The following is a 25,656-nucleotide window of genomic DNA, read 5'->3' on the forward strand; positions in this document are numbered from 1 at the left end:
TGACGGTTGGCACTGTATCTGTATGCCACCAAGTGGGACTCTGAATCAGGGAACTTTCCACTCTCTCCCCCCCCCCCCCCACCTATGTATTCCTTCCTGGTTAAAGCATTGAGTCAATCACCAAAATGGTCATAGGTCGGCTCTGAGGTTTATTAAGATACCAACTTGGAGGGAGGCCAGATAGTCATCCTGTCTCCAGTGGTTGTTCTCAAGCTACACTTTGCAGAACTCAGAGTGCAACCGGGTGGAAGGTTCAGGTTTCACCCTCTGGGGACCTCGAGCCTCTGCAGCGCCTGGTGGCTCGAGGAAGAGCGTTTGCAAGCGGTGGCCCCGCGCTCTGCCTGCGCTCCTCCGAGAGGCCCCGCGACGCGGCTGGCCAAGCCAGGAGGCGGCGATCCCGGCTGGGCCGGGACTTCCTTCCTCCGGGGAGAGACAACAGAACCCCTCCTCCCCCCGCAGCCCAACCGAGCTCCTGGCAGCCAGCGGTGACAGCGTGATAGCGCAGCCATGGGCTCCCTGCTGAGCAGCGACAGCTCCAAGTCTGCGCCCGCCTCCGCCGCCCCACGGCCCCTGGAGCGCAGCGGTGACACCGAGCTGCCCATCACCTCCTTCGACTGCTCGGTGTGCCTGGAGGTGCTACATCAGCCTGTCCGGACCCGCTGTGGCCACGTGTGAGTGTCTGGGAACTCGGGTGTCGCGCCCACCCATCGGGGAAGGATGCCTGGGAAGCGGAGGGCACAGGGTGGGTGGGTGTAGAAGCAGCGACTATTGGGCAAACTGATGCAGGGCTGCCTGTGGGACGCTTACACAGGACTATGGGAGCCAGGGATCGTGAGACTATAGGGCAGGGAGCCCACTCTGCACAGCGGTCCAGCTGATTTTAACTGATGCGGGTGTGCCTCCCACTCTCCGAAGAACCTGGATGGGTTTTGTTTTGCTGGAGCTGTGCACGTGTTCCAGAAACCTCCGGAGTCTTATGTCTTGTGCTGTAGAAGATCTGCACAAACTTTCAGTTTCCACACAGTCCCTTTCCTAACACTCACAGATGCTGACACCCTCGAAGGTCGTGAGACCTTCGTATTGCCAAAGGCTTTCTAAGGTTGCTCAGACATTTGCTCCACGCCCATTTAAAACTCAGCTGCAGAGTGACTGGAGGTTGTGTACTACCTGCCATAGGCACTGGCCTCTCCCAGAATCGAAAGGATAGACAGTTTTGTTTTTCAAAAATCTCGTGTCATGTTGTGAAAACTCACAACTGTTGTAAAGCAGTGGTAGTTTCTAAGGCTTTAAAAATGACAGCAATAGGCATGCTCTCATGTTTGAATAAGCAGAGAGGGAGAGCCCTTTGTGTGATTTGTGTTAGCCATTTGTTCAGACAGGTTTTTTGGTTATGTGGGTCTGAGTTGTGTGATTGCATACATAGGTCAAAAGCAAAGCCCACTCCACATCATCTCTATGAAACTAACTACAGCGAGAGAAAGCAACAGAACAAAAACAGTTTGCTGGTGCCCACTTTCAGTTTATCAACAAAACAAAACCAACCCCTGCATATAAAAAATACATACATATGCACGACCATGTTTTTTTAACAGCACTTGAGTGAGGCTTGACAAATAGGGAGACGGATAGCCCTGGAGTCCACCGTGAGCCTGGGAAGAGAATGTGCAACCCACTCAGTAGTTTATGTTCAGGACCTGCTTTTTGTTTTGTTTTTCCAGTTTTGTACTTTAAACTCAAGGCTTACATTTTTAACATTGTTTCCAGTTAGTGATGTTGTTTCCTAGCTGTCTCAATACAGCTCTTTGATATACCATCCAAAGGCCAGCTTGACAGTGTGAGAGCCAAGATTCTGTTGTGTAATGCCATGAAATATGTTGATTAGATCACAACAATGGCATAAAGAACTTATTTTTTAAAAAGACCTATTTGTTTTCTTTGGGGGGGGGCTCAGGAGTGAATTTGGTTCTAATGTAGAGTAGTCCAGCTTCATACCTACTAAGTAGCTGAGTATGAAGATGGCCTTGAACTTTTTTTTTAAAGAGTGTCACTGTAGTATTGGCTGGCCTGGATATCACTATGTAGACCAGACTGGTGTCTAACTCAGATCTGCCTCCTGGGTTCTAGGATTAAAGGTGCTAACATACTTGCCCAGCCTTGGCCTTGACCCTCCTGTCTCCACTTGCCCAGTGCAGGGGTCATTGACTTGCTTGCACCCAATGTCCAGTTTATATCAGATTGGGGATCCTTGCATGGTAAGAAAGCTCCGTACCAACTCGGCATGTTCCTCTTTGTGAATGTGTGTGGTATTCGGGACTTGTAAATAAATCACTAAGCAAGTGCCTTATGCCTCAGCTAGATCCCCAGAGCTTTAGTTTAATCTTTATTAACATTAAAGCTTTGCAGTTGAACCAAAGACTGACAATAAGTCTTGAGACTCCCTTCTACAGCTTTGCTGCTGCAGTCAGTGATGCCAGATTGTTTCCAGGGGTTGGACTTTGAACACAACTTATTTGTTTCTGCCAAAGAATAATATAAGCTTGCTAAATGTTACATTTATTTTCGTTTAATCTTTTTTCTTTGTTAAAGTGAATAGGAAACTGGGCACTGGAAAAATAGTCATAAAACAGCGTAACAAGGGCTGGGCAAATTGTCTTCCCTCCCTTAACTGTTCTTTGTTTTGACAAATCTATGTCCATTGTTCTGGCTGTGGGCAAAATTTCCATGTTCTTCCTTTTGGCCAATTGGGCCCCTTCCACTTTATAAATGTTAACCAGGGTTCTTTTTGCACTGGAGACTGCTGTTAATATCAATTGTACATTCTCAATGAATTACTCTTTGCTTCTGAACATAACTCAGAAAATGAAGAAATTGCCAGTGAAGCCCTTTGTTTTTTTTTATCCCATATTGAGGTTAGATTTTGAACGGGGCTATTTTGTTGACTTTGGCTCATAGATCTATTGAAAGTCAAACATGCATAGTGACAATAATTTACTGGATGAATGTATAGATGATCCTTTTCAAACACAATTGTGGCATGGTGACAGTTAAGCATGATTGAAAGTGCCTTTGAAATCAGCACAGCCACGAGCCATGTTGCAACCGAGTGCTGGAATCTTAGGATCTGAGTCTCCTCTTTCAAAAGTGGTGAGAAATGAGGTGTTGTGTGAGCATTTGAGATGCAGAGAAGCCTGTAAGAAAAGCTGAGAACTGGAAATGTGGACTGCAGTGTTAGAGTGCTTGCATAGCACAAGCCAAGCCCTGGACTGGATTGCCAATGCCACACACAGAAGATGCTCACAATGTGGTTTCAGTTTGCTCCAGTCATTTTGTAAGCATAAGTCCATAAATAGGTATCATCATCTCTATTTTGACACAAAGACATGCATCCCAACTGGCCATGAACTCCCTATATAGTCAAAGATGCCTGTCCACTTTTGGCATTAAATTTCTTTCTTTCTCTCTCTCTTTATTCCTTCCTTTCAACAGGATCTAACTTCATGGATTAGGCTGACCTTGAACTCAGATCTTGAACTCTGCCTCCTAACTGCTGTGATTAAAGGCATGTACCTACACAACTAGCAAGCCCTATTTCTTTTGTCTTCATAGCTGAGATTATAGGTATACTACACATATGGTGCTGTGTATCAAACTCAGGTCCTGTGCCTGCTAAACAGGCTGGGCAGGCATTCTACCAAATCAACTATATCCTCAGGCCTGTTTGATATTTTTTAAACAGCTTTTCAATTTAAGTGCAGCGATACATGCTTCCTAGGATATGGGAGCAGAAGGAAGAGGGCAGCTTTCAGGAGCTGGCTCTTTTCACCTTGTGTGTCTTGGAAACTGTCCTCCAGTAGTCAGGTATGGTGGTAGGAGCCTTTACCCTTGGAGCCATCTTGATGCCCAGTGCTTTATGCTTTGAACAGTTTCCCACAACTATAGGACTCAGTCTCTTTCTTTCTGAGACAAGATCTCATTCCATATCCCAAGCTGGCCTGGAACTTAGTGTGTAGACCAAGGCTTTTCCTGAATCACAAGAGATCCACCTGCCTCTGCCTTCCTAGTTCTGGGATTAGAGGTGTACACCACTGTGCCTGACATCCAGTGTTTTATATTTTAGATTGATTATTCATATCACAAAAATATGAATAATCACAAAAATAGTTTAAAAAGTAGATTAGGAGAAAAGGACTTTGTGCATTTGCTTTAATATTGTCAGAGAACTAGGGAGAGAGAGTTGCTTAGTTCTGTGAATAGAACTAAAAAGGAACCAATCAAAGGGTTGGGGATGTTCACTGGCAAAGCACTTGTCTAACATGTGTGAGGCCTAGGTTCAGTGTCCAGTGCCAGAAAAATCGACTGTTCTGAAAGTTATAGACATGCCTGCTGAAGAGGGCTAGGGATACATATTAGCTACTTTGCTGTTACAATGATAAAACACCATGACCTTGGCAGGGTGGAGGCGTGACAACTGGAAACAGAGAGCTTAAATCTGGGAACACAAGCAGGAAGCAGAGAGAGTGAACTCAGAATGGCTAACATCCAGAGTCTTTAAATTCTCAAAGTCTGCCTCAGGTGACACACTTCTCCAACAAGACTAAAACCCTCAAACCTTCCCAAACACTGCCACTAGCTAGGGACCAAACATCCAAATGCCCAGAACTATGGGGGACATCTCCAAACCACCACATGTTATACTATAGTGGCAGAGTTCTTCCCTAGTATGCACAAGGTTTTGGATTCAATCCCTTCATAGCACACACTCAAGTGGAAACAGGCAAATAATTAGATTTCAGGTTGGCTATGGTAAACAAAGGAGAGAGACCTTAAGAGACAATCCCTAGGATTTAATGAACTCATGGAAGGGCCTTGCATTGCTCAGGGTTCTCTAGAGTAACGTAACTTATAGAATGCATCTCTCTATATATAGAAAGGGGGGTTGATTAGAACAACTTGCAGGCTGCAGTTCAGCTAATCCAACAATGGCTGGCTGTGAGTGGAAAGTCTACAAACCCAGTAGTTGGTTGGTCCACAAGGCCGGATGTCTGAGCTGGTCTTCAGTCTGCGCTGGAACCCTGAAGAAGTAGACTGTAATGCCAGTGAAGGAATGGACATACTAGCAAGCAAGGACACGCAGGCAGAGAGCAAAAGTTTTGGTGTCCCTACCACGTCCTCAGAAGGTGTGGCTCAGATTAAAGGTTTATTTTCCTGCCTCACAATCCAGACCAAAGGCCCATGTCTTCCTACCTTAAAGGTCTGGGTTAGAAGTAGATCTACTTTAAGGGGGAAAAAAATTCTTCCCGGGAGTTCCCTCCATTTTTGGATTTTGGTTATTCCAGATGTAGTCAAGTTGACAACCAAGAATAGTTGTCACATACCTACTATGCATTTAACAATCTGTTGAAGAGAATCTAAAATGTGATAGCCTGCAGCTGGCTCTGGTGGGGCATGCCTGTCTGTAACCCCAGCATTTGAAATGTAGACTCCTGAAGACTGCCACAAATTTAAATCCAGCCTGAATATCAAGTGTTAGCCAGCTAGGACTGCATAAGGAGACGCTGTCTCAAATAACAAAATACCAGAAACAAGCAAACACACATCTCTCAAAGATTCTGGGGAGTAAATTTGGGGAAGTAGATGAAATCTAAAAGAATTACCTAAAAGGTCTAGAGCACTGTTTCTAGAACAGTGTTTCTCAACCTTTGGGTTGAGACCCCTTTTCACAGGGTTTGCCTGAGACCATCAGAAAGCACAAATATTTACATTATGATTCATAACAGCAATGAAACCATAGTTATAAAGTAGCAATGAAAATAATTTTATGCTTGGGGGTCACCACAATATGAGGAATTGTATTAAAGGGTCGAGGCATTAGGAAGGTTGAGAACACTGATCTAGAGGTTGAGAATTGGCCTAAGATAGCCAAGACTAGGGTGTGGTATAGGATGGGAAGAGCTGTATTCTCCCTCTACCTCAGTGAAGACAACTGCTTACAATCATACATATGCATAATGCATACTCTTCCTAGAAGGCAATGGTGCTGAGGCTACTTCCTAATCACTTTGAGGAAAGTGAATGAAAATGTCACATTTGTGATTAAGTAGAAGCAATAAAGCCTCTCCAAAGTGGTGGCTCTCTTGAATAAGTAGATCCTGGCAGGTGTTTGCTTGCTTGTTTGTTTGTTTTGTTTTGAGGTGGTTCTTGCTACATAGCCCAATCTGGCCTAGAACTTGAGGTCATCTTGCCCTCCTAAATGCTAGGGTTATAGGCACACTCTATTACACTGGACTCTGATTGTGGGGGGGCGTTTCATTTCTCCTTGACTACTAAGGATTGAACTCAGGTCCTTGAACTCAAGAGGCAGGCAGTCTAGCACTGAGCTACACCCCCAACTACAGTGCTTTCACTCTTAGAGATGAACAGTTCAAAAATTTCTTTCTTAGCTTAAAGTGAACCCATCTTACCCTATTATGCGTTGTGGATATTTGTTATCTGTGTATGTATTATCAATTAGTGAGAACTCTCTAGAGAAACCATGGAAAGGATGTGTGCCTCTGTGTTCTTGTTAAAATCAGCCTCTGGGGTATAACTGAGTTTGGTGAAGATGGTAGAGAGAAGTTTTGTGGATTTTCCTCCCGAGATAAGAATAAGCATCTACTCACTCCAGATGGACTCCAATGATGACCAAAGAGATTATTATTTCAAGTGTGGCTTGGTCAAAGAATGAGTTCATTTTGGGAGTTACTTACAGGAGCATAGGTCACTCCAAGGCTTTGTTCCCACAAACCCCCATTCTAGGTCGGATGATGAACCTAAAGAACTATGTCCCTGGACAACCTCTAGGTACCTTCACTCAAGAGTTGCCTCTCCATTGGCAATTGTTAAAGGCTTATCTTTATCTGTGTGTATATGAGCGCGCACACTCGAGATAAGTATTTATGGTGTGCACACCAGTGTAGGTGCCTTCAGAGGCCAGAAGAGGGAGCTGGATTCCCTAGGGCTGGGCTTGCAGCTTTGCGCACTACTGATGTGGATCCTGCGAACAGAACTCAGGTCCTCTAGAAGAGCAGGAAGCACTCTTAGCCTCTGAATTATGTTGTGTTTGCTTTAATATTGTCAGAGAACTAGTGAAAGAGGAGATTATTGAATAGAAACTATGAACTGAACTGAAAAGGAACCCGCTTTACAGTTAAAGAGAAAAGAAAAGAACAAATTTTTGGGGATAGTGTTCATTGGTAATGCACTTCTATAAAATGTACAAGGCCTGGGTTCGGTGCCCAGAACCAGAAAAACCAACTGTTCTGAGTGTTACAGATGTGCCTGCTGAAGAAGGCTGGCGATGCAGGTTAGCTACTCTGTGACCATGACCAAGGCAATTTCTAAGAGAACGGATTCATTTGGGCACATGGGAGGCATGGTGGGCAGAGTATGAGGCAGCCAAGTTTGTCTATAGTCAGGAGGCAGAGGGAGATGAATTATGAAGCAGCTGGCTTCATCCTTCCCTTCTTACTCAGCCTGGGGCCCCAGCCTCTGGGACAGTGCCACCCAGAGTCTGGCTGGATCTTCTTTAGTTAACCTTCTCTGAAGCTGCCTCAGAAACATCCGGAAGTGTGCCTCCTTCGTGGTTCCTTATCCAGTTGAACTGATGGTGAAGATAAAGCATCATAGACTCTTCCAACCTCATTTGCACCCTGAATTTTATGAGCTCTCCTCTCCCCTCAAGGAGGGGATGCTGGGATAGCTGGTGTGTGCTACCATGCTCAGCTCCTTCTGTAGACTTAACTTGAATATTAATAGACAACCTCTTGGAGGAAGGTAGAAGGGTAAGGAAATTAGTTTGGCTACAACTAATTGGGACCAGTTAGGGTTTTATTCTTTATTTTTGGTTTTTAAAGGGTTTCTCTCTTGCTTTGGAACCTGTCCTGGAACTAGCTCTGTAGACCAGGCTGGCCTCGAACTCACAGAGATGGGCCTGCCTGTGCTCCCCACTGCTGGGCTCAAAGGTGTGTATCACCAATACCCAGCACCACTTAGGCTTTTTTCTTAGGTTGGCTTTTGTTATTTTGTTTTGTTGACCAAACCATTGTCATTTTCAACATTAGTATATGGTGGAAAGTCTCTAATTTCCTGTAAATTTTCACCTGTCTCATATATACTTTCAAATTTCATCATCAGAAAGGAAGAAGCAAGTTCACATATATAGTCAGGTTATGAGATGGTATTGGGGCTTGAACCCTGAGCTTTGTGCATGCTACACAAGCCCTCTACCAACTGAGCTCCAATGATCTTGTGATTTCTCTCTAAGGAGAACTAACTAACTGATTATACACCAGCCTTCCATGTTCCTGAACACAACAATTGGGAAATTCTTGAGTATTATTGTCCTAGTTGATTCATGAACACTGCTTTGCACAATATCACCACTCTGTGAATGTTTGGCAATTAAATGTTGGTTATTGGTTAAACAAAACAGTTTTTACAACAGCCGTCTGACCACGCATGTGCGTGTGTGTTGCTGTATAGCAGAATATTAGCCTGTGACTGTTGTCTTTGATAACATCCCTCCATATTCTGTTTCCAGTTTCATGCTTACTTTGCCAGCATACTATTTTTTTTAAAGATTGTTTAGACAGCTTCTCCCTCTAACCCAGGATGAGTGGAACACACTACATAGCCCTGACCAGCCTTCAACTTAAAGCAAGTCCTCCTGCCTCAGACTCCAAACTGGTGGAATTACATGTGTGAACCATTAAGCTGGCCATCACAGGCTTTGAATTTGGCATTGTATTGGCACATCCATAGAGTTGGGTTCCTCAGTTAAAAGGTTAGACCTGCTTTGTGCTGCCAACAGAACCCTCCAGAACCTTCCCCTCCACCCCAGAAAGTCCCCAGGACTTTCCTGTTTTAATTCCAGTTTTGCTCTGAGACTGGGGCATAAGTAAGTGTCCTTAGCTGTTTTCCTGTTTCCTTCCAGCACTCGGCTGGCCTCTTTATTGCAGGGATTTGGATAATTAATTTAGACAAATAGAATGGGGCTCTAAAATAACAAATAGCAATGATGTAATTAAGTTTCCAGCTGGTTTCAGGGTTGGACCAGTCCTTATGGAGTTCCCTACTGATTTTCTCCTGTGCTACAAAGGGAGGCATGGAGGAGTACTGGAGTAGAGGGCCGCGCTCCTGAGAGGGCTCGCCCAGCACCTCCTGCAGATCACTGGAGTGTCACCGGGCTAGTAAGACAAGCCTCACAGCTGAGCCAGGACCCTGGACTCACATGGGAAGTCTGACTTCAAAGCCCTGATACTGCATCTGGAAGGTTTCCTTTTGTGGATCATACTGTCATTTGAAAACATTTTTTTTTTAAGTGGGGTGTATGTGGATGGGTGCCTGTGCCGCATTGCCCGTGTGGAGGTCAGAAAACAACTGGCAGAGGACACTTTTTGCTACTGGATAATTCACTGACCGAATTAAACAAGGAGCCAGATGGGTTTTGTTGCTGCTGCTGTTTAGACATAGGGTCTCACTATGTAGCCTTGACTGGCCTGTAAACAAGGCTGGTCTTAAACTCACAAAGATCCTCCAGCCTCTGCCCCCTGGGCACTGGGATTAAAGGGGTGTTCCACCACGATGGGCTGGAGGGAGGGCTTCAAGATGGTATGCCATTTACATCTGTGCTCTTTCAACTGCATATTCTCTTTGTGTTGGTCCTTCCTTTCCCTTCACAGCCTCCTGGTGGGTCGGGCTAGACAATCCAATACTGCTTCCATGGTGCCCATTTCTCCCCCTTGGGATCTTCATGGCAGAAAGAATCACACTCCTTTTGAGACAGGATCTTATGTAGATCAACTGGTAAACTGTGACAGCATTGGGGTTGATCTTGATCTGTGGACCCTCCTGCTGTCACCTTCCAAATGCTGGGATTATAGGCATGGACCACAGCATCCCGGGCTTTGTGAACAAACACTCCATCAGCTGAGCTACAGGGCACCACAGTATGATTTACTCATGGGAACTTTGGGAATTCCCAGAAAACTCTATTGGGCAATTTCTCCTGATTGCTATGTCAACTTTCTGACAGTGTTCTGAGCAACTGCAATTGTGCCTGGGTTGTGTAGGAGGGAGCCTGTGTTGGAAATGGTCCTGTGATCTTTCTTGCAATGTTACCGTAATTGCCCTGTCATCACAGAAAAGTTTTTGTTTTGCTTCTCAGCTTTACTGAGGTGATACAGTGTGACTCATACAGTGTATGATGGTTGATGAATCGCATCAATTGTTCACAGCATGTAACAACACCACATGGAGATCTGGAACAGTTGGTTCCCTTGCCCTGAGAAATCCTTTCCTGCCCTTTACAGTTAGTCTCTCTGTGGCTAGCCCCATCAGCCCCATCTGCTTCTGGCATCAACTTTGGGATTATACAGCTAGAGCTCTTTCACTTGCAGAAAGGGTATGGCTTTTATTTTGCCTGTCTTGTCCCATTGCCACTGTCAACTAACTGCCATTTGCTGGTGTAAGGCACCAGTATGTCTTGGCATTTTGAATAATATATGAAATTCACCAATGTGGCTAAGATGACCCAGAATTCCTCCTCCTTGGGATTTCTGAGATTACTGGTATGTACAACCATGTCTCGTTTATACAGGGGTGGGGATGGAACCAGATAATTCAAATTGGAGCCATTGATGGTACCTTTGGATTTTTTTAAAGATTGATTTATTTATTATGTATATAGTGTTCTGTCTGCATATATGTCTTCAGGCCATAAGGGGTGCCACCATATGGTTGCTGGAAGAACAGCCTGTGCTCTTAAACTCTGAATGGTCTCTCCAGCCTGGAAATTTTTTTAGTTGAACATTTGAACCATTGTAGCTGGGAGGTAGAAGATCACTCCTTTAATCCAGGCACTCAGGAGGCAGAGGCAGACATATTTCTATGTTCTACAAAGAGTTCCAGGACAGCCAAAGAACAGAAAACAAACAAAAACCATATTCGTAAAGAATACTCTTAAAAGGATACACTTTCAGGACTGGCATGGTGGGCCCAACTTCTAATAATAGAAATTAGCAGAAAGGCAGGTGTCTGGGTCTGAGGCCAGCTTCATCTATACATTACATACCAGCCAACCAAGACTACAAAAACAGACAAGAAAAACCAGAATATACTTTCAGCTGGGGTTAGTGATGTTAGAGTTTAGACTGTTGGAGGTAGAGAGTTAGTGAAGAACTGAAGTTCTTAGTTTCATTCATATAAGAATTTAGGCGAGGGGAGAAAGCCATGCTTTCTGAGTTAGGATCCAACATATTCAGCAAACGGTCACACGGAGCAGCAGAGGCAGAAAACGCAGACTACCAAGGAAAGCATGCCTGGAGTTTGGAAGGAGGAAAGAGAAAAAGTTAGGTTTTTCAGGGTAACTTGGGGAAGTGGAAACCAAAGGAGACTACTTCCAGGGTGGGAGTTTCTAAGAGGGAAAAGCATAGTACCTACCACTTTAAGGCGGACAATCATTCCTCCCATCTTACCATGGCGTGAGGGAATCAGCCTCTCTGAGATGGTTGTTAGGCCCCACTGCTTTGGGTCTCATGCAGAGCTGTGGTAGAATTTAGCTTCTGGTCTTTTTACCTGTGAAGAGTTGAACGGACCTGTAAGAGCCCTGTCCTCCTCCGCCTTCTTCTTTGAGACAGGTCTCATTGTGTGTCTCTGATTGGCCTGGAACCTGCTGTGTTGACCAGGTTGACCTTGAACTCCCAGATCTGCCTGTCTGTTTCCTGAGTGCTAGGATTAAAACCGTGAACCAATATGTCTAGCTATTTTTTTAAGTTATGTGCATGTGTCTGTGTGTGGTTGTGTGCCCATGTGAGTGCCAGAAGAACTTGGGTCCTCTGGAAGTGTGACCTCAAGTGCTGAGTCCTTCCTGATGTTACTCTGTTTGTTCTGAGTAGGTTCTGCCGATCCTGTCTTGCAACCAGTATAAAGAATAATAAGTGGACATGTCCATACTGCCGGGCATACCTTCCTTCAGAGGGAGTGCCAGCAACTGACATAGCCAAAAGAATGAAGTCAGAGTACCAGAGCTGTACCGAGTGTGGGACCCTGGTGAGTAACATAACCCACATTCGTGATTACAAGCCAAGTTTCCCAGTGAAATTATCATTCTTCCTGCTCCATCTCTCCAGCTCCCCTGCTTTGGGGACAGGGTCTCATGCTGTAGCCCAGGGTGGACCTGAGCTTGCCATCCTCCTGCCTCTGCTTTGGAAGTGTCAGGGTTACCAGCATGCCTACCGCATCAGCTCCTTTGGTGTTCTTTTATTCATAGCTCAGAGAGATCGAGCCCCAGGCTTCCTGCATGCTAGGTGGCTGTTGTACCTCTGACCACAACCCCAGCCCTCATTTTTACTTTTGCTTCTGAGACAGAGTCGTTGAGTAGTACCTGCGCTAGCTGTGAACTTCCTATCCTCACAGTCGCTTACATTGTAGACTTGGCCCACCAGCCTTTTAAATCTTCTTTTGGAAACTTTTACTTGACTCTTCTGTTTTCTTACCATCAACCAGAGCTGGAAAATAAATATGGAATTAAAAAATGCCTTTAGTCTCAGCTTACTGGAGGCTGAAGTAAGAGGGTCTGCTGTATGTTCAAGGCTAACCCAGTCTACATAACAAGTTGCAGTCAAGCCAGGACTGTTGTTGTCAGAACAACAACAACAAATGCCCCAAACAAAAAGTCAAGCTTTGCCAGAAGGTGGTGGTGAATGCTTTTTTAATCCCAGCACTTGGGATGCAGAGGCCAGCCTGGTCTACAGAGGGAGTTCCAGGACAGCCAAAGCTACATAAAGAAACCCTGTCTGGAAAAGCAAAACAAAACAAAGATGAGATGGCTCAGAGCTTAGAAGCATTGGCTGCTCTTCCAGAGGTCCTGAGTTCAATTCCCCAGCAACCACATGATGGCTCACAAGTATCTGCGATGACATCTGGCGCCCTCTTCTGGCTTGCAGGCATATATGCAAAGAATGTGATTATTCTCCTACCTTGCCTCAGAGCCTGGAAATAGCTGAACATCGTCCCCACTCCCTCCCTGTGACCCGGAAGGAATCACCTCTGACTAAATGGTCTCTCAGATTCTCAGCCCCCAACAGTGACTGATTTGATTTGGCTCCCTGCACCCCACTTCTCAGAGGCCCTTGCCTCCTATTAGGCTCCTTTCCTGTTGCCATCTTTCCCTAGGGACCTGTATGGTCACACTCCATGTGCCAGCCACTGCCAGGGCTCTTGAGGCAAGGACACACGGGGATCTTGGCATCTCCTTTAACTTTGTACCCAGCACTGGTTCACTAAGGCCTTGGTAAAAGACATTTCTAAGTGTAAAGCTAAATAATCTATCATGGCCACCTGACCAGAATTTATGAAGTGTCCTTTGGGAGCAAGCATCCTGGGACCCAGAACTAATTTTCTCACTTGCTGTTTCTGACTTTGGCACAAATACACAAATTGTGTGTTTATTTTTATTAATTAATTTTATGTGTGTGGGGAGCACACATGGACAAACTTATACCATGGTTGTCTATCTAAAACAGCAGCATTCTCTCAGGTCCTGGGTGGAGTCCCTACCTGATTCTCATCTCTGCTATCTGACCAGTCAGGATTTTGGTTAATGTTTGAGGAACTCTCTCTTGCTTTCTAGGCTGTTCTTCTGTCCAGGAGGGCTGCCTGTTCCTTTACAAGTTCCAGCTTTGTGGACCTCACTGTCCAGGCCGATTCTCCTCTCCATGCAGCCTGGCTGTAGTGTTTGGAGTGGAGTACCTCTCAAAACATCTTAGCTGCCTGTCTGCACATATTTGTTCCTCTATTTGATTATCTGCAACTTTAGAACACACAAGAGGCTCATTCTTTACCATCTCTTCAATGGTACTTTATCTAATTTCGTGTGAGTGTCTAGATTATACATTTATCAATCTACTTATATGTCAACGTACAATCAATCCCCTGGTTGATTTTTCTAAGGAAAGCTTATCTTTCTTGAACAAAGAATATGGTTTTTTTTTGAAACAGAGTCTTAGCCTAGTCTAGCCTGAAACATGTGATCCTCCTGCTTTAAATCCTCCTCCCAAACCCTGAGGGTTATGTGTGTACCACCACACCTACTGTAAGGCGAATTTTTTCTCTTCCCTCCCTCCCCCTCCCTACTTTTCTCTCTTTCTGTTTTTTGTTGATTGTTTGTTTGTTTTGAGGCAGGTCTCACTCACTCTGTAGGTGGTATGGGTCAGGTTGACAGAGGTCACTTGCCTTTCCCTCTCAAGTGCTGCTATTAAAGATGTTATGTATGTATGTACATAAAACATATTACATTTATATATGTACATATATATTTATACATGATTAAGCTAAGTAAAGAAAAGCCATGTGAAAATAGGAGTCTTAAATTTTTATTTTAGTTAAGAGTGTGTGTGTGTGTGTGTGTGTGTGTGTACCAACAGGCACACATAGGCACAGCTTGCATGTGGAATCCAGAGTATATCTTATAGGAATTGTACTTTGTGAGGGCCTGGGATCAGTTGTCAAGCTTAGTAGCAGGTGCCTCTACCCACTGAGCTATCTCAGCAGCCCCCAAAGTAGATGCTGTAGGTTATAAACATTTCTTTCCTCCTACTCCTTCTCTTACTCCTGTGCCTTCTCCCCAGCCTTCATCCCCCTCACAGGCGTGGTCTCTCTGTAGAGCCCAGGCTGGCCTGGAACTCAAAGATCTGCTCACTGCTGGGTTTGTACCTTTAATCCTAGCACTCAGGAGGCAGAGCCAGAAGGATCTCTGAGTTAGAGGTCAGCCTGGTATATAGAGCTAGTTTGAGGACAGCCAGAGTTACACAAAGAAACCCTGTCAAAAAAACATGCACCACCATGTCTTTCTAAGACAATTACCTTGATCGGTCCTCCTTTTTTAATATTTTGTCACTGTTTTTGTGTTCTTGCTAACTTTTGCCTTTTGTTAAGGACTGTGGCTATTTCTGTCATGCTGTATTTTTTGAAACTGAACTGGGCAGCAGGGGCTGGCTGTTTCCTCCACCAGGGCATCTTACCGGTGTTTGTGATAAAACTGAGTGGAGTGTGCACTGTGCTGTCAGCATAGCCCTCTGTGGTGCTGCAGAGTAAGATGAAGATGGACTCCAATGCTTAGGTCTGACGGCACTAGGAAGTACATTGGGCATTGTGAACTCAGCCCTGCCAGCCCTACCACGAACTGCTGCACTTATGACTGCACCAAGGTGTGAGGGCTCCTTTACTTTATGATGGACACTTGCAAAATGCGTACATTACATCGTCTTCACTCTCCGTCTCTATTCTTACTCTTTCCTCTTCAAGTTTCCCTTTTGTCCAAAACCTGTCTGCAGAACAGAATGCAAAAAAAAAAAAAAAAAAAAAAAACCTTTGTTAGTACTCATCTTTTTTTTTTTTTTTTTTTTTTTTTTTTTTGCCTTTTAAAAAACAGTATTTTTAAAGGGAGGAACAAATTTAAAAGCTCAACATTGAAAGTTTCTGAAGTGTTAGGAGATTTAAAACACAGTACATTGTTATTGTTGTTAATATTACTACTACTACTACTACTTGTTGGTTTTTCCAGACAGGATTTGTCTATGTATCCCTGGCTGTCCTGGAACTCTATCTGTAGTCCATGCTGGCCTCAAACTGGTATCTGCCTGGCTCTGACTCTTAAATGCTGAGATTAAAGGTATGCTCATCTGGCTCAGCACTATTCTTGATGCCTGTACTTTGTGACTATTTCATGAATAAATCCAATTAACTACTGCCCCAAGGTAACCCGATTTGAAAGTCATGGAGCTAGGTCACATAAAGGCCCTTTCCAACAGGAGTTTTATCTTGAATTTACCTTTGTGTAGGTTTGCCTCAGTGACATGAGGACACACATAAGGACTTGTGAGAAGTACATCGATAAATATGGGCCACTGCAAGAACTTGGCGAGACAACAGCAAGGTTTGTTTGAATACAGTGTAATGTCATGCTAAATTCAGTATATGTATGAAGAGTTTAAGTTTAGCACTTGGGAAGCTGACGCAGGATTCTTATGAGTCTGAAGCCATCCTGGGCTATACATGAAAGTGCGCTCAAAATTGAATTTGAACATCTCTTTTTTTAAAAAGACCTCTTTAGTTTTTATTTTATGTGTACCATGTGCATGCAGTACCCACAGAGGTCAGAAAAAAGTGTCAGATAACCACTACGTGGGTATTCGAATTTGAACCCAGGTCATCTGTAAGAACAGCTGGTGTTCTTAACTGCTGAGCTATCTCTCTAGCCCCGAACATCTCTTTGGTTTTTTTTTTTTTTTTAACAGTGGGTGATTTTGGTACACAGCTCCCATCTTTTTTTTCTTAATGTTTGTGTGTATGTATGTGTGCCTGAGTGGAAGTAGGAAATATGTTGGATTCCCTACTGGAGTTACATGGAGTTGTGAGCCCCCTTGTGGGTGTTTGGAACTGGGCCTGAGCCTTCGGTAAGAGCAGCAAGTCCTTTTAACTCCGAGCCATCTCTGCAGCCTCCAGCTTACACATTTTAACCTAAAAGTCTGAGGCTTGCTTTTTATTTTACTTGAAATTGCCTTGCTAATGTACCTACTATTGCAGGATTTATTTTATCAATGATGCCATCAATTTTAAATGAATATTTTTGCTAAGCGGAGTTAAGATTCTGTTAGACTGACCAGTAGGGAAGAAGAAAGGCTAAATATGGGTGGCTTTGACTGCAAGTTGATTGAGTTTATAAAAATTTTAAATATACAGAAACTAATTTAAACTCTAATTTCGTTTGCTGGTTAAAATTATAGCAAAGACTATATAAACATAGCTATGTTTGGTGGCACAGACTATAATTCCAGTACTCAGGAGACCAAGTCAGTAGGATCAGCAATGCAAAGCTAGTCAATGCCACATAGTAACTTTGAGGACACCTTGAACCATGCAGTAAAACAAACAAGATGTCAGCCCAGTGTGGTGACAAACGCCTATAACCACAGCATTCGAGGAAGATGAGTCAGATGGATTGCTCAGGAAAGCCTGAGTTACATAGCAAGACTCTTGTCTCAAAACTAATGAAAAGCAAGGCATGTGGTGGTGCATTATCATAATCCCAGCACTTAGGGGTTAGAAGCAGGAGGACCAAGGTAAGCCTGAGCTATATAGTGAGACCCTGGCCCCTGACAAAAAGATACTAACCTAGTAGGTGGCTACTCTCCGGCTGACAACTGTTTTAGTGGTTTAATTTATTCTCTGCTGTCTCCAGGTGTGTATGTCCATTCTGTCAGAGGGAACTGGATGAAGACTCTTTGCTAGATCATTGCATCATCCACCACAGATCAGAAAGGAGGCCTGTGGTAATGATTCTTCCCTACCACCTGTCTGCCTCTCTGTCTGAATAGAGTTTCTGAATCTAAGATATATTAGAATCTGGGCATCGTGGCTCATGCCTGTAATCTGAGCACTTGTGAGGTAAGGAAGGAAGGATGGATGCTGCAGGGCTGAGGCCAGCCTGAGCTGCATAGTACATTCCATGCCAGCACTTACTTGTTTTCTAATTTTTGAAGTTACACATTTTTGTATCTGTGTGCTCACACAAAGCTCCCCTAGGAGACAGAGAACTTTGGGGAGTCTCTTGGGAGAGAACTTTTGCCGTCACTGGCGTCAAGTGCCTTTACCCACTGAGCATCTCACCAGCCCCGAGAAATTACGTAACGTGTTGCTGGCCATGGTGGCAGATACCTTTGGAAGGGAGAAGAAGGTGGCTCTTTGTAAGTTCAAGACAAATCTGATGTACATAGGGAGTTCTAGGCTAGCGAGTTCTAGGCTAGGCAGGTCTACAACAGTGGAATCCTGTAATTTATTTTTAATTCTTAAGGAAACGCTTATGAAAAACTAAATGCATAGGATCTCACCATGCAGCCCTATCTGGCTGTAAATATATATATTTTTTTAAATATTGAGATAGGAAGTGTAGTAATAGAAGGTGTTTAAGGCCAGACTTGGCCACAGTGGATTCAAAACTAGCCTGAGCTACATGAGAAACTAAAACAAAAAAAAAAAAAAAAAAAACAAAAAATAAATAAAAAACCAGTGCTAGGAAAATGGCTTAGTCAGTAAGGCACCTCAACGCAAGCAGGAAGACCTGGGTTCTGAGATGGTGTGGTACATCTGGAGTCCCAGGACTGTGAGTTGACCTAGCCTAATTGCTTAGCTCCAGATTCATTAAGAAGCTCTGAAGAGATGGCTCAGGGCAGAGGTCTGGGTAAGCCCAGAGGTCTCAGCACCTATGTGACAGTGTCCAGCAATCTAACTTCAGCTCCTGGATATCTGATGCTCTCTTCTGGGTTCTATGGGCACTAGGCATGGATGTGGTACACATATCATATGCAAACATTCACACACGTAAAAGTCAATAAACCACTTTTTAAAACCCTTAAAGACTGAATGGCACCTTAAATACATAAAGTGGAAATAAAAAATAAAAATAATTTAAGAACACGAGGTGGAGAACAATTGTGGAAGACACCTGACATTGACCTCTGACCTTCACATGAACATATACAGACATGACCCTGCACATGTACATGCAAACACAAGAGCACATGCATACGTGAAACTAAACAAACAAAATGCAATGTTGAGGTATGTCCAATGGATTCATAGTTAAAAGTCACATTCAATGGTGACTTCCCTTTTAAAATTCTGGAATTAGTAATTATTTGAACTATTTATTGGTCTTTTTTTTTTTTTTCTAGTTCTGCCCGCTTTGCCATTTACTACCTAACGAGAGCCCAAGTACCTTCAATGGCAGCTTAATTAGACATTTGCAAGTCAGGCACACTTTGTTTTATGATGATTTCCTAGTAAGTATATTCCTTTTACATTTTGTTTTTTGTGCTGTCTGTGTTAAGTTTACCTTTTAAAATCCCCATGAATAAAATTATACAAGAAAAATTGAGCATGTGGGTATAATGTTCAGATTAGTATTAAAGAGAATGTCATGTCAGAGTAGCATTCACTACTAATATCAAGGTGGTCTTCTTTAAACAGCTGTGGTGATGTACACCTTTGATCCCAGCCCTGGGAAGACAGAGGCAGGCAGAGCTCTGAGTTCAAGGCCAACCTGGGCTACTTAGTAAGTTCAAGGCCAGCCAGAGCTACACAGTAAGACACTGTCTCAAACTAAAACCATAGAATGGACTTCCAATAGTAATTTCACCTTTTGTTTAAAAGCAAGAGGAACTGGAGAGGGATAGGGTTCTTGATGCATAAAGAAGCAAGAAGAGCATTTGTAAATCAGTAATTAATAGAACTGTTAGTATTTTGAATGTTAGGAGTGGTCTTTATTCCCCAGTACGAGAGACCCCCCCAAGTATCTTGCCTACTCTAGGAAAATGCTGTCATTTAACTGTGACCCCCCCCAAACTATCAGGAATGTGTAAACTTTATTCCAAGTATATATGAAATATAGAGAATGTCCTTACCTGACAAGGCTTTCTTTTATAAATCTTAAGGTTTTAATTTACTTTTTACTTATATGTATATGTGTATGTTGTGGAGGAGGGGTTGTTTGTTCAGTGAGGTTAGAAGTGGACATCAGATTCCCTAATGATAAGCCACCTGATAATATGGTATTGTAGAGTTTGAGACCACCAGGAAAAGACTTCTATACCAAGATTAGATGGTCAAGGTGACCTCAAAATAGTCCTTGAATGTCTGTACAAGCAAATTACAGAAGCCAAAACCAGCAGTTAGTTAGAGCATAACAAGCTCATGGTCACGGTTGTACATTTCTGGTGGGGGTTAAGGAGTCAGAGTTTCTGAGAACTTATCTTCCAGGAGCTTGAGTCAGAGACAAACAGCTATTAGGTACCAAGGTGGATGCCTAGCACAAAATGGAGTTTCTTCAGCCATCACAGTGGATGCTAGGAAATGAGCTCAGGTCCTCTGGAAGAACAGTTTGCGTTCTTAACACTGAGCCATTCTCTAGCCCAGATGTGTACAATTCTCTATAAACTATTAATAAGATTTGATGGCAATTCCTGAAAGACCAGTGAAGTCAAACAGGAAACAGTAACCTCAAAGTAAGTTCTGGGCCTAACAGGTCTCCTGCAATGATGAACAGGCCTTGTAACTCAGGGAATTTATTTCCTGAAAAATGAGCATTGTGTTGACCCTTGTGCCAACCCCTTCTGTTTCGGAGACACTGCTGACTGTTCCTAATCATTTTTCTATATTGTAGGATTTTGATATAATTGAGGAAGCCCTTATCCGAAGAGTGTTAGACCGATCACTTCTTGAATATGTGAATCACTCAAACACCACATAATTTTATAAGTAGCAAGGGATGATTCACTTGTGTCACTTAAGATGTTGCCTGAAGGACTGGAGGGAAATTGCCAATGCGTGATGATGAAAAATGTACTACAGTGTTACACGATTGTCTTTGTTACGTTGCATTCAAAACCTGCTTTCATTCTGGTTTAGATCTGCCTTTACATTCTTAGACATTTAACCACAGGCAGTAGTCTCCATAAGCTATTAACAGATGGAAGAGACACAGACTGAGTATGTGATGGAGAAGCCCCGCATGCACATTAGTGATACCGTGCTAGGCAAGATAACCAATCTCTGTTCTACGCAAAAGAATGGACCAAAATATGGACATTAAAGGAAATCTGAAATGTATTCAAATCCTGATACTCTACCCAATAAAAGAATGTGAATGATCTTACATGAAAGAAAGAAAAGAATTTGAAGTCAACAGAATCGATTTTAACCAAATTACAGTACATAATATTATAAGAAATTTTGTGTTTGGAATGTGTACTTAGGTGGGCATGGGAGGCGGAAGGGTCAGAAGTGCAAGGCCAACCTTGGTTAATGAGACCATAAAAACATTAAAAAACTGAAAAAAGAAATTTATGTGGACTTAACTATTGACATACCATATATGCACATATATAAATTTGATAGAATATTTTTCAAATATTCGTACCTTATTATTTAGAAGTATTTTATAATATAGGTGATTTCTTAAGACCTATCTGTTGATATTTATGGTTGAAATTTTCACATTGGTAATTTTGAGTGGAACTCCCAAGTTTTGTTTTTAATTTTAACATCTTAAAAAGTATAAAATAAAGCACACATACAAAAAAACAGATACAAAATGTATAGTTTAATGTGTTATTATAAGAAACATTATTGCTCATGGATGAGGTCATGTGTATGCCTGGGAGGCAAAGCATAATTAGTTGCAGGCCTTCTTGGGCTATAGTGTGAGACCCTGTCTCAAAACCAAAGAAGCAAAAGCATTATGAATTCATGTAACATCTATGAATGGACCTTCATCCATTACAAACATCACTTTATTGAGGTTCAACTTCTCTCTCTTTTTTTTTTTTTTTTTTTTTTTTTTGGGCCATTCCTCAAAGGTTGGCTGAGTTGAACATTTTGTTGCCTTCCTTGCTGATTCCTACAGCAAAATCCTCCATGCGGAGTTTGTGTTTGCTACTATGGCTCTAAAATCACCAGCTAGCTTTCTTTCTGTGCAGAATGGTGTTTGAAAGCAAAATCCAAAGCTGGGGATGTAGCCCATGTCTGTCAGGAGTTTCTGTTCAAGTTCTTTCCCAGATACATAGCAAGTCTAAGGACAGCCTAGGCTACACAAGACCTTTTTAATTCCAGATGAAGGCTCTAAGGATAGCCACTGTTGTTAAGATGGGCATTGTTTCAAGGAGAGATTGAGGAAACAGCTGTATGTTTGCTTAAAGATAGAACAGGCTGGTTGGTGGTCATGGTAGCCCAGGATGGCTGCTAACTTGGGACCCTCTTGCTTCAGCCTCCTGTGTGAGCATACAGGTGTGTCCCCCATGCCTGGCAGTTATTCCCCATTTTCAAAATCACTTTTACTCTGCCAACATTTTTTTTATATTCTACTCTCTCCCTCTTATCCCCCCCCACCCTATTTATTCTTCAAGTAATATATATCATCACTGGAGTTTTTCACATGTGATACCTTTTTCTTTTTGGTTTTATGAAATAGGGTTTCTTTGTAGCTTTGGAGCCTGTCCTGGAACTTGCTCTGTAGACCAGACTGGCCTCAAACTCACTGAGATCTGCCTGCCTCTGCCTCCTGAGTACTGGGACACATTTGATTCTTCAATGACACTTTCAGGACACTGATTAGAATTTCCATCTTGACATGAAAAATGTAACAAAGACTTTGACCATCGGCTCCTGAGGGTGAAATGTTATTTGACTTAAAGTTAGCTAGCGGGCTGGTGAGAGGGCTCAGTAGGTAAAGATGCTGCTGCCAAGCCTGACAATCTAAGTTTGATCTCTGTGACCCACATTTGTGAAAAGGAACTCCCACACACAAATAAACATAACACAAATTAAATTGTAATAATTTGTAAGTGTCATTCATTGCACATAAACATTGTCATAACCATGGTGCATGGCACCTTCCCCCTTTTTTTGAGACAGGTTCTCAATATGTATCCCTGGCTGTTCTGGAACTGTGTAGGGCAGACTGCCCTTGAACTTTAAGTGACCTTCCTGCAACCTCCTAACGCTGAGATTTATATGTGATCCACTGGTTTCTAAACTTTCTTTAATGAATTTTCCGTGACTGCTTTGATATTGTTACTGTTTTCCCACCGAGGACAAGGTCACTTAGGAGATATAAAGCCAGGCAGGAAAAAGGCTTCAGGACATCTCTTTCATTCATTCATTAATCATTTGGTGGTAGATTAAATCCAGGAAGTGGTGTGCATCAGGCCAGTGCTGACCCAGGAAGTGATGTACACCTGGTCTGTTAATTTAGAGCCATCAAGTTGTTACACCTCTAAGTTTAAAAGCCCTGGGGTGGTTAAGAGCCCTGGCTGCTCTTCTCCGATGCTGGTTCAATTCTAGCAACCACATGGTAGCTTACAACTGTAACTCCAGCTCCAGGGCATCCAACAACCTCACCCAGACATATATGTAGGCAAAACACCAATGCAAATACAAAAAAAAAAATAAATAAATAAATAAACATTGACAAAAAAAAAAAAAAAAAAAAAAAAACCAAGACAACCTATCTTGGATAACCAAGATAGCTCAGCAGGTAAAATGCTCTCTGCAGTTCTGGCCCCTGAGTTTGTCTGAGTCTGTCTGAGCTCCAGCAGCTCATGGTGGAAGGGAGGACTCAGGAAAGTAGTCTTTTTTCTCCTGCACATGCACTGTGGCATGCTGGTGTGGCATGCCCATGCTCACATCTGCACACATAAAAATAAGTGGAGGCGAGGCTGAAGAGACGGTGACTCAGCAGTTCGGTGTTTGCTGCTCCGTCATGAGGTCCTTGGTCCCAGCACCCATATGGGAAAGACAGCTCACTCCAGCTCTTCTGGCTTCCGCTGATACTTGAGAACACAAGTGTGTGAGCATATGCACATACACACATACAATACTTAAAACTAATAATAATAATAAAAAAAAACCCAACAGCTGAATTACAAATAGGGCATGGTAACTCAAGTCTGTAATCCCAGCACTTGGGAAGTAGAGACAAAAAGATGAGATGCCAGCCTCAGCTACATAGCAAGTTTAGACCAGCTTGGGGGTTATATGTAACTGTCTCAAAAACCAAAACCCTGTGTTGTAAGTACTAAGTTGAAGTCATGCATTATTAACAGTGCATGGACAGCCTTGTCTGTTTGCTTGCTTTTTTTTTTCTTTTTAATTTTGCCACCTATAGGATAAATTCGGTGCTGGCCGCCTGAGTTATTTTGTGTTCTGAATTGCTGCAGTTTGAAAGTGACATGCAAATATCCTTTCACTGTGCTTTATCTTTTTATAGAGTCTGTAATTCATTGCTTTAAAAAGTAAAAACTGGTATTCAAAGTTATTGATTACCAATAAAATTCTTTTGTGTGCTTTTTTTGTAAATACTGCCTTATAATACAACTTTATCAATGAAAAAAAATCAATATTTCAATAATTCTAAAACTAAGTTCTAAACCGCATAGGAAGTGGATTGACTGTGGATCAGTGGTAAAGAGTTAAAGAGTTAGTGCTCCTAACTATGGTAATGTTGGTTCCCTACTGTTACTGGGTATTATGTGTGTTTCATTTCAAAGAGAGCTTACTCCAATTTTTGAATGTTTATCATGATAATTTGTATGCTCATACATTGAAGATATTTTTAAGTACTAAGAGATTCATTCTTTTATTGTTCGAATGTAAAAAGAACTTCTGATCAGAACTTAAAATGTATAATTCTTTTTCTTTTGAAAACTGTATTATTATGAAAAATAAAGAATGGCAGGACCATTGTTTTCATTAAGATATCCACTGTGTATGTGGTTTTTTATTTTTGTGGTACTGGGTATAGAACCTAGGACCTCACACATACTGGTTGAGCATTCTAGTGCCAAGCTACATCCCTGGTCCTCTTCCTTTTTAAGACAGAGTCTAAATTAGTTGCCGGGGCTGTCCTTGAATTGTAAGCCTCTGTTTTAGCCCCTCAAGTAGCTGGGATGACAAGCACGAGTCACCATACACAGATTTTGTTGTTTTGAGACAGGGTTTCAACTTGTAGCCCTGCTGCCCTGGAATTTGCTTACATAGACCTGACTGGTCTTGTACTTGTGATCATTCTATCTCTGCCCTCCCCAACAAGTGCTGGGACTGTAGTCATGCACTGTTATTCCTGGCCAAGTGGGTTAGGAGAAGTCTGCTCCTTTCTTCTTGGAAGTGTTAGGGCAGGAACTCAGGGCATGTGCCCTGCACACTTCCTTTTTACACTGTGAGCTTCAGTGGAGATCCTTGGAACAGCCAACAGGGACACCAGGGTGCTCAGAACACCAAGTTTTCTAAATTGTGCTGTTATGGGTATTTTGGATGTTAGTGATGAGGGACTATCTTCTGCACTGGAGAATACTGAATATCCTTAGTTTCTGCCTACATCCTAAGCCAATATTACACTTTCCAGTTAGGACAATCAAGCATGTAGATAATGACAATGTCTGCTGGAACACAAAATCTCTAGCTGTTAACTCCTGAACTAAATGAAAATGACTTTGGTGGTAGATGTTGCTTAGCCACAATTCAAAACAAAGAGGGTTGCATGTACCTCTGTAAGAAAGCTTGCTTGGCATTGTTGATGGCCACTTTCAGTTACTGAAGGAGTTATGGTCAAGCCTAAGATACACAGGACTCTATCTAAAAAAAAAAAAAAAAAAAAAAAAAGTGCTTCTATATTGCTTTTGGGCTGTGGATGTAGAGGACTTGCCTCACACAAGTCTAGGTCTAATCCTTAGCACCAAACAAAATAGGTGTGATTACACTTGCCTATAATGTTACAGGCAGGAGTGACAGGTGTTCAAAGTTAGCCTTGGCTTTATATTTAGTTTGAGGTCAGTTTGGCCCACAAAATATAGTCTTAAGATTTCAGAAGATATACATTTTTAAAAAGTTTTGATATAAATATATATTTATGTATGTGTGCTTGAGTATGTGTTTGTACACCAGGTGCAAACAAGAGTCCTTGGGTTAGAGACATCAGATACAGTTGTGGGATGCCATATGGGTGCGGGAGAACTGAACCCAGGTCCTCTGCAAGAACAGCCCATGCTCATAACCACTGAGCCATCT

The 25,656-nt window shown here is 42.7% G+C and overlaps 1 protein-coding gene across 1 annotated transcript; it reads left to right on the top strand.

Annotated features, from left to right (window-relative positions):
- Nucleotides 1-477: 477 nt before the first annotated feature.
- Rnf125 (ring finger protein 125) lies at nt 478-24,350 on the top strand. The gene is made up of 6 exons (XM_051202062.1): nt 478-671; nt 11,934-12,087; nt 15,879-15,973; nt 17,279-17,369; nt 18,771-18,878; nt 20,258-24,350. The coding sequence occupies exons 1-6, from the start codon at nt 508-510 to the stop codon at nt 20,342-20,344; spliced, it is 699 nt and encodes a 232-aa protein (XP_051058019.1). The 5' UTR covers nt 478-507; the 3' UTR covers nt 20,345-24,350.
- Nucleotides 24,351-25,656: the final 1,306 nt, after the last annotated feature.

This window comes from Phodopus roborovskii, unplaced genomic scaffold (assembly GCF_943737965.1).
Source record: "Phodopus roborovskii unplaced genomic scaffold, PHOROB, whole genome shotgun sequence".
Classification (NCBI taxonomy): Eukaryota; Metazoa; Chordata; class Mammalia; order Rodentia; family Cricetidae; genus Phodopus; species Phodopus roborovskii.